At 37.5% G+C, this 9,829-nt stretch overlaps 1 protein-coding gene across 1 annotated transcript in view; it reads left to right on the top strand.

Annotated features, from left to right (window-relative positions):
- Positions 1-25: 25 nt before the first annotated feature.
- WASHC2A (WASH complex subunit 2A) overlaps positions 26-9,829 on the top strand; it is a 78,799-nt gene continuing 68,995 nt past the window's right edge. The window contains exons 1-4 of the mRNA XM_079136481.1: positions 26-165; positions 250-372; positions 1,077-1,241; positions 9,723-9,785. Of these exons, the coding sequence (XP_078992607.1) occupies positions 163-165; positions 250-372; positions 1,077-1,241; positions 9,723-9,785 (354 nt within the window). The 5' untranslated portion in view covers positions 26-162. The remainder of the gene's footprint in view (positions 166-249; positions 373-1,076; positions 1,242-9,722; positions 9,786-9,829) is intronic.

The following is a 9,829-nucleotide window of genomic DNA, read 5'->3' as shown; positions in this document are numbered from 1 at the left end:
CCGCACGTCCGCTCACGTGTGGGTACTGTCACGTGACGCACTGTCACGTGATTCTCACCCCCACTTCAGGGTCCCGCCGCTGGGGTTCGACTTCCGGAACTCTGAGGTTCTCTGCGGGTGCAAGCTTTGCAGCTGTGGAGCCCGCGGAGTCGTGCGACCGGGATGGTGAGGGCGGCGGGTCAGGGTAGGGCTGCGGTGGGGTGGCCTCCACCGCCAGGCTCATTCTCTTTTCTTACCTTCCCGCTGCAGATGAACCGGGCGACCCCAGACCAGGAGCGGGCTCCAACCTCCAAGCCGGTGTGGGAGCGGCCCTGGTCGGTGGAGGAGATCCGCAGGAACAGCCAGAGCTGGTCGCTGGCGGCCGATGCGGGAGTGAGAGGCGGGCTCTGGGGACACGAGGGGAAGGCGGGACTCCCGGGGTGAAGCACGGCCTGCGAGCAGGGGGACGGGGGCCCTGGATTCCTCTGCACCTAGGCTGTCCCGCTGCCTGCTTTCTGCAGGAATACGTACCCGCTCCTTGCCCTTGAAAACGCAGCCGTGGCAATCTCCGGGTCCCAAGGAGAGGGGCGGACCAGCGGGCCTCAACCCACCGAGTAGTCGGACTAAAGCCCTTATAAGGGTTTCTCTTCCTTGTTTGGGCTTCCTAGTGATGCCGACGGATTGTGTTATTCAGGATCTAGTCCAAGTGGGGCGAGAGACAAGCCACTATATGAATATCCTTGAGTGAGACTCTTAAGTCTTGGGACCCAGAAAGATCAGTTGTAATTCCATAGTCCCCCATGAATAGGAGTTTTGGATGTTTTGTTATCTTGTGCTTCATCAGTGATCTCTGCAGAATGACAACCAAACAGGACTCTAAAATTCCTTCAGAAATGGGATAACAAATGTCTATTGACTCACTCCTTTGAAGAGGTTTCTTAATGTATTTTCAATGCTTCTAGGTCTTACTACTGTCAAAAGCATCATTCCTTTACATTTCAACATACAAAAGGAAAGGATATGGGTTATTTTTTGTTTTGTCATACAGAGTAGATACATATAATATTGATACTACTATATGTTTATTTTATAAATAGCTACTACAGTTTCTACAGGAATTCTCACAACAGACTATCTCTCGGACCCATGAAATCAAGAAACAAGTGGATGGACTAATTCGGGAGACTAAAGCCACTGATTGTCGTCTGCATAATGTCTTCAATGACTTTCTTATGTTGTCCAATACCCAGTTTATTGAGAATGTGAGTATTTTACATAGTACTTATAGATAATACCTTTATGGGGAGCAAGAGCTATTGTAATTTTGGATACCCTCCCAAATTTTGGTGGACTGTGGTTATGGGTAATTGAAGTTTTTCTCTAGGATTATTGCCTGCTGTTTTTTTTTTTTGCGGTTCTGGGGATCGAACTCAGGGCCTTATGCTTGCAAGGCAAGCACTCTACCAGCTGAGCTATCTCCCCAGCCCTGCCTTCTGTTTTTTTAATTGAAGTTTTTTTTTTCTTTTCTTTTTTATATCTTCAAAAGAAATCTAATGATAGAATGTCTAATATTCTAGTTTTTCTATCCCTTTTTAGTTTTGAGAGCAGTCAACAGTTGTCCTAAGTTGTGTGATACTCAAGGTCTATTATGGCACATTCTGTAAGAATAGTTATATGTCTGGTCTAACCCTTTGGGCATCTGCTGTGGCTTCAGTTGTTGGTTGGGTACATTATGTTCTAATAAATTATACTAAAGGTATGTATATGTCTACTTGTAATATCCTCAGATAAAGTTTTTTTATGATTGTTGAATCCGATACAGAATCATCTACAAACAGGTTACTGAGCTTCAATTAAACTACATGTGATTTTTGTCTATATATTGAGTTTCTACTAGATGTTTGGAACACAGGTAAATTAGAAATTTTATCTTAGTAAATAGTGTAATTCTAGAATAGAAGAGAGGATGTAGGTGTCCAGGAAGCCAAGCGAGCAAAGGGGAGACTGTTAAGAAGTAAGGATAGAGAAGAAGCTTAGTTATCTGTTTGTCAGAGACTGTTAATTTGTGAAAAGAGAAATATTAAAATAGGCTATCTCCTGTAATCATTAAATGCGAAGTAATATAAAAGATTTTCAAAATTGCAAGATTATAAAAAGCCCACAATTTAGAATTAAAAGAATACCGTAATGCCACACAAGCAACTTGTGCAGCATGTTTATGCATATGTCAGAAACTCAGGTTGAAATACTACTTCTAGCCTTTTGGGGGGAACTATATATATGAGTAAAGAACTTCATAAAGGTAGAGATCTCTTTGCTAGTTATTTTCCTTAAAGGCAAACTCATGAATTTGAAATATAACAGTATTCAAGTAAAACAAATACATTAAGTATTCCTTGTCTTGAATGCTTAAAATCACATGTGTTTCAGGTTTCAGAGTTTTCCAGATTTACATAGATTATGGGGTCAGCATCCCTAATCTGAAATACTCAAAAATCCAGAAATTTTTGAGGGTCTTTGCAGTGCTCAAAAAGTTTTGGGTTAGAGGTGCCTCTAGTTATTTTCTACACTGAATGTCCTTTCTTGGTCCTGAGCAGTTCTCTCACTGAAAGAGTCAGCTTAATGGCCCAAAATGTGTCTCAGTGGTGGAGCACTTAAACGTGCCTGAGGCCCTGTACACAAAAACTTAGTAATAGTTTTAGAGTAAAACTAGAAATAGTAGTAAGAATCAGCCTAGAGGTTTCTAGTCTGTACTTTCCTGGTGAATACAGCACAGTCACTTTTTCATCCCACTGAATTTGTTGTCCTACTTATTCTCATTACTTTCTTTGTTTACCTTTTCCTGGATCAGGTACTCAGCACTTCTAGCAGTCAATGTTACAGCTCTAGACTGACCAAGGAATAAATTTAGAAGGTTTTCAACATTCCTATTCCAGCCTGGTCCTGAATTGGTACCAGGATGAGTCCTTTTGTGAGGAGAAGGGGTGGAGAGTATCAAAAATTTATTTTCTGAGTCATAGTCTTTAGGTGTCCTTTTTTTCCCAACTTTTCTTTTCTGTTGGAGTTTTCTTTGATTCAGAGTTTTCCATGGTACAGGTTTTATGAATTTTGTTTTGGTTACAGTTCATTCTTTCTGTCTACTTTTGTGGATTTTATTTTCCATCCATATATCCATCCCCTTAATGTTAAGTCTTGTGCCTCTTCCACTTCCATTCTGCTGTCAGAGTTCCTCTTTGGTATCACTACCAAGTGTAAATGCTTCCTAGCACCCCTATAATGCCTAAGAACATATTGGAGGTTCTTGCCATTTGTGACAGGCAGCTGATAATGTTGAGGAAACAGCTTCTGCTAAAGAAAACTCTGAAAAAAATCCATTTTCTGATAATACCTGTGGCAGTGATCTGGCTTCTATTGTGTTTTTTTCCCAACCCTGATGGTGGTACTTATGTATTGCTGCTCAGGCTAAAATGATGGGTTCGTGGTAGTTCATTGGAAAAAGATTATTCAGTGTCAGATAGGTTTCTGAGTTTTATTAATTAACCTGGGAAGCAGAAATGCTTTTCCACACTACACTAGAATCAGTGAAGCATTCTGGATTTTCTGGGGCGAGAACCATCAAGACTTTCTAGGGCAAGAGAAATTAGCACCTTTAGTAAAGGCTCAAGAGGGGGACCCTGAAGGAGAAAGTAATGCTAATTAACACTACTGGCCAGTGTTTTAGTGTCTAATCAAAAGGTGACCCAATTCTTTTTTTTTTCCTTTTCTTTTCTTCTTTTTTTTTTTTTTAGAATCTGGTGTTTATTTTCTGTAACCTCATTTCTACTTTGCTTAAGTGTCTGCAGAAGAACAGCTCCAATTTTTAGTTTCATTAATCTGTCAGTTTAGGAGTTTCAACCATATAATTGCCTATAATGACTTCAGTTTTTTAGAAGATGTCTTAAAGGAGGCTTTTTTAAGTCCGTTCTTTTAAAATCTTTAGATTTGTAAAATCAAAATTTTCTGTTCCAAAATGAAACCTAAATTAATTTTTCAGGTCATCTTCCTGTTCATTTATAAATGCTGTTTTTTGGGTCATTTTCCCCCCTCCTTTTCTTCCTTTCTCTTGAAGAAATACATGCAACTATTGCAAACTCAGCAATTAGGGCAGTGCAAGGCTCAGAGCCTTATTGTCCCAAACTTCCCTACAGGCTGCCTTCTGAACCTGCCTTATTTTACATGATGATACCTTGCTTTTGGCACTGCAACCTTTTCATTCCTTGAAGGTGTCCAGTGCCCTGCTGCCATCAGGCCTTGGCTTACATTGATCCGTGTGCCTCTGTCTCTTGATTGACATCTGTCTTCCAGGTCTCAGCTCAGTTATTACTTCCTCTTTGACTCTCTGCTGTAGGCATATCCCCTGGATAAAAGCTCTACAAGCATCACAGACTTCTAGTAATCCTAATTTTTTTGATGGTATCTGATTAGCTGAACTGTGCTAAATGTTGAATTAGTAGGGCTCATCACATGCCTGATATATACAGACTTCATGAGTATTTGAATGAATGAATAAACAAATGAAAGAACTTAGGTCTGTGTATAATCTGTTTTCATCACTTTTTTCAATGTTGTGACCAAAAGACCTGACAAGAACAATTAGAGAAGGAAAGTTTATTTTTGGGCTTAGGTTTTCAGAAGTCTCACCCCATAAATGGCTGTCTCTATTACTCTGGGTTCAAGGTGAGGCAGGACATCATGGCAGAAGATACTGATGGAGGAAAGTAGGTCAGGACTTGGCCACCAATAAGCAGAGAGAGACTTCCTCTCACATCAGGGACAAAATATACACCCCAAAGACATGCCCCATTGACTTACCTCTTCTAGCCACACCCTACATGCCTTCATTTACCACACAGTTAAACCCTATGAGGGGATTAATGCATTGATTAGGTTAAAACTCTTACAACCCCATCTAAACTTTTCTTGCATTGTCTCACACATGAGCTTTTGGGGGACACCTAATATCTAAAGCATACAACTGTTAAAAAATCCCTAGGCTTTTTCAGTTTTCCATGGTTCTCCACTTTCACCTTTTATTTTTTCTTCCCAGTTGAGGAATATCTCCTACAAGGGAAAATACCAAAGATACCTAACAGTTCTGAGTATAGCTCTCTGATTATAAAATGATCACAAAGCACATGAAGCTGTGAGTTCAGCTGGGAAGGGTGAAGAAAGTTGGCTTCAATTAGTTGCTGTGTTAAGTACTTAAAATGCATAGACCTGCTTGCACGCAGAAGATCCCGAGTTATAGGTCTTTGCTGATTGGTTTCTTATGTCTTGTAAGGTAGTTTTAGTGACAGGGAAAAAGAGGGTATTTGTGCTGTTCTTGGTATTTATATTCTGAAGTAACGTTGGTAACTCCTCTGTTTAAAGTCTCAATTTTAAGATTTAGTATTTCTGTTTCTGTCTTTGAAAATTGCCAATTTCTGATTTTTATGAAGCAATTAGGGTTTGAAAAAAATTAGAACTTTGAATGTGGCTCATTGGTAAAGTGCTGGCCTAGCACACAAGCACCATAAGGAAAAAGAGAGGAAAGGGACCATAGGGTGAGAGGAGAGAGGGAGTGGGGAAGGGCTGGGGAGTGATATTGGCCACATGTTGTTATATTGTGTGTATGTACAAATATGTAACAACCAGTCCCAGCATTATGCACCAATAAAAACGTGGAAAGAAAGAAAAGGAAAACACGGGGGAAAAATAAAAATAAAGTTAGAAAGATTAAAAAAAATTAAGGGTAAGAAAGTTTTGATCACAGAGTAGCAGTGAAAAAAAATCAGTGTGTAAATTGAATTCATATTTTTCTCTACTCCTTCTTAATAGTTTAGAATCCAGAATTATTTAAGCAATTGTGGAAAATTTATAATCTGAAATGATAGCTGACAAATTTTTACATTACCTCAAAGACTCAGGAGACTGAGACAGGAGGATCAGGAGTTCAAAGCCAACCTCAGCAACTTAGCGAGGACCTAAACAACTTATGAGACCCTCTCTCTAAATAAAGTTTAAAAAGGGCTGGGGATGTGGCTCAGTGGTTAAGCATCCCTCAGTTAAATTCCTGCTACCAAAAAAATTATATTAATTTAATTATGATCTCTGAAATCTTATATATCTTTGTATAAATAAGAAAAAGTTTTAAATTAGAATGTTGTGGTTCCTCTATAGTGACGTTATAGCAGATTGGACTTGTTAATAAAAATAGATGGGGGCTGGGGAGATAGCTCAACTGGTAGAGTGCTTGCCTCGCAAGCACAAGGTCCTGAGTTTGATCCCCAGTACTGCAAAAAAAAAAAAAAAAAAAAAAGATCTTTTTTACTATTAGGAAAAAGAAAGATACAGGGAAGAAATGTAAGAAAAAGAAAAATTATCTGAAATGTCATCATATGGAAGGGAACCTGTCAATATTTTATCATATACTAAATCCATTTCCATTCAGACATTAGGCTTACAGAAAATAAATCTACAAAAAATTGTAGATTAGCTACAATTCCACCAACCCAGATTAACTAATCTTTGAGCAATCTTTCAGTATATTTTTTTCTAGGTTTTTTTTTTTTTTTGTGGTACTGGAGATTAAACTCAGGAGTGCTTAACCACTTGAGCCACATTCCCAGCCCTTCTTATTTTTTATTTTGAGGCAGTGTCTTGCTAAGTTGCTCAGACCTTACTAAATTTCTGAGACTGGCTTTGACCCTCCTGCCTCAGCCTCCCAAACAGCTGGGATTACAGTCCTGTACCACCAATCTCAACCTTTCTAGTCTTTTGTTTGTTTTAACTTTAACCTTTTCTAGATGACTGCGTATGTATTTGCAGCCTGCATTTTCCTTATTGTTAACTTATAAACATTTTAACACATCTTTTTTTTTTTTTTTTTTTTTTTTTGTGTGGTGCTGGGGATTTGAACCCAGGGCCTTGTGCTTGTGAGGCAAGCACTCAACCAACTGAGCTATATCCCGAGCCCTTTAACACATCTTTGAGACTTTTGTGGATTTAATTTTTATTCCTATTCCATGTATGACTATCATAATTTAACAATCATTCAATATCAGATTTTAATGAAATATTTAATATATATAGAAAAACAGTGATAACCACAAATGTTAAGAACACACAGTACCTCGCACTGATTAGCAGATCTTAAATTTTGCCATTTTGCTTCAAAGATAGCAATCCACCCCTTTTTGCCCCTTAATACTAAACATTTTGGGTGAGGACTTTTTTGTCCCAGCCTTTTTATTTTTTATAACTGGAGAAATTATCCTGAGTGGGTATGTGTAAGTACATATATGTATAGTATTAGGAATTCTATTTTTTCTTCTGTATAAATAACCTTTATTGTGTAGTTGTTACTCTCCTGTTGATTTATGAATATGAGAGTGTGTGTGTGTGTGTACATGTGTTTATGTGACTATAAAATCAGGCTTTCACATAATTGTGGTCCTTTCCGGTTTTCTCTGCTGTATGCCAGTATCATTATCTCAAGTACCACAGATCTCTAATACCTCATGATACAGTGAGTCCCCACAACTTTATTCATAATTGTCACATTTCTTTTATTTTCAATTTTTTACTTTGCTGTACAAATTAAAGGTTTATATTGCTATTTCGTTCCATAGAAAAATACTATAAACATTTGATCCAAAGGGCATAGTAATTCTGGTGTTTGTGACTTTCCACTATAAATTGTGATGCCATGAGCATCTTGTTGTTTGCATTCAGGATTAGTTTTCTTTAAACTAATTTTTTTTTTTGCGGTACTGGGGATCGAACTCAGGGCCTTGTGCTTGTGAGGCAAGCACTCTACCAGCTGAGCTATATCCCCAGCCCTAAACTAAATTTTAAGAAGTAGAATTCTTGAATCACAGTATACATTTAAAAGCAATGTCATTTTGATCAGATTAGAAGATTATTTTTTAAAAGATGGACAGTATTCACTGCTACCAGAGGTTTGGAAAATAGATGGAAACACTGGCGGTGACAGTGACTTGTGACACATTCATGCATAGTAATTTAGAAATGCTGTTAAGATTAGAAAAGTTTTGTCTTTTGATTTGACAGTGCTACTTTTTAAATCTTTTTTTTAGATGTTGACAGACCTTTATTTTATTCTTTTATTTATATGTGGTGCTGAGACCCGAACCCAATGCCTCATACGTGCTAGGCAAGTGCTTTACCACTGAGCCACAAGCTCAGCCCCTTGACAATGCTATTTTGAGAAGCCTATAGAAATAAAATAACTATTGCCTAAGAAAATATATATCTCTGTGTGTGTGTATGCTTAGAGCAACTTTGTTTACAGTAGCAAACTTGGGAAATATTAATTAAGCTTTTGGCTAATTGAAAGGTTTGAATCAAATTTGTATGTATTGACCTAGGAAGAAGTTTATGAGAATGTTAAGTGAAAGATGGGGCAAAGAAATGTATAGTATGAGTGTGTTTTTATTTGAAAACAGGAAGAGTAGGAGAACTCTGAATGTGTGTACAAGTCTGTGTTAAAAGGAAACAGGAGCATGTGCTCAAAGCATAAGTTGGTTATTCCAAGGATTTGGTTGGGGTAGGAAGGGAGTTATTTTTAACTACATACCTTTTACATGTATTTTATATAGGTTGAGTATCCTTAATCTCAAAGTCTGAAATTGAATTTTAAAGTTTCAGATTTTGGAGCATTTTTGATTTCAGATTTTGGAGCATTTTTGATTTCAGATCTTCAGATTAAGGGTAGATACTCAGCAGTAAAATGTATGCAAATATTCCAAAATCTGAAAAACTCAAATTTGAGACACTTCAGGTTCCAAGGTTTTGGAGAAGGGGTATTCAACCTGTATTGACTTAGAATTTTAAACATGGAGCTATAATTCACATACCATAAGATTCACCCTTCTTAAATGTGTTTAGTTCGTTTAGTTCAGAGGGTTTTAGTTTATTCATAAAGTTTTATAACCATGGCCAACTAATTCCAGAACATTTTCATCATCTCATGTTTATTGGCTTTTTTTTAACCTCTCAAGTGTCCCAAATTTGAGATTTTCAGATTTTAGAATATTTGCATAAATTTTACCAGTTGAGTTTCTATCCCTAAGCATGTTGTACTTTTGTGGTTAAAAGAAAAGTTGAATAAAAAAAGGAAATCACAGTGAGTTGCCAAAGTAATTCAACTGTCTTGGAAAAGAGATTCTTGCCTAACCATGCAGTAAAGGTCAGTTATGTGCCCACCCTTCTGGCAAGTTATTGGTTGATTTTGTCTTTCTGCTCTCATATATGTGGGATAATAAAAATTTATTGGCCATGTTAAACAACAGGATGAAGATAAATTTTAACTTTACTATATCCATTGCTCTACATGTTTAAGGTCTTGTTACCTAGTTGATAAGTTATTCCAGTTGTCATTCTCAGTACCTTATTACTGCCCACCAGCATTGTCTGTCTGGTGAAACAAAAGGGTGCAAAAACTTATAGTTTCTTACTATTTTTACTACTCTGGTCAACCATGAGCTTGAACTTACTTTGTGTTTCCTTATTGTTTTTTTAATTATGTAAATTGATGACTGTTTTTTGCTATTTGTCTATGATCCATTGGTATTGGCTATAGCCATTTGTTGATAACCATTTCCTTCCCCATCTTTGTCTTTCTGTTACTGTATGTTGAATTCTTACATTTTATTTCAAATGATGTTTTGACCTTTTAAAACTGAATTTGTTTTCATATTTAGCGTGTGTACGATGAAGAAGTGGAGGAGCCAGTACTCAAGATTGAGGCAGAAAAAACAGAACAGGTACTTACAAACATCACTTTTTGTGATCACTTTTTTTTTTCTGG

This window comes from Sciurus vulgaris (genome assembly GCF_902686455.1).
Source record: "Sciurus vulgaris genome assembly, chromosome: 4".
NCBI lineage: Eukaryota > Metazoa > Chordata > Mammalia > Rodentia > Sciuridae > Sciurus > Sciurus vulgaris.
Note: the sequence above shows the minus strand (reverse complement) of the source record. Positions and strands in the feature narration are given on the sequence as shown.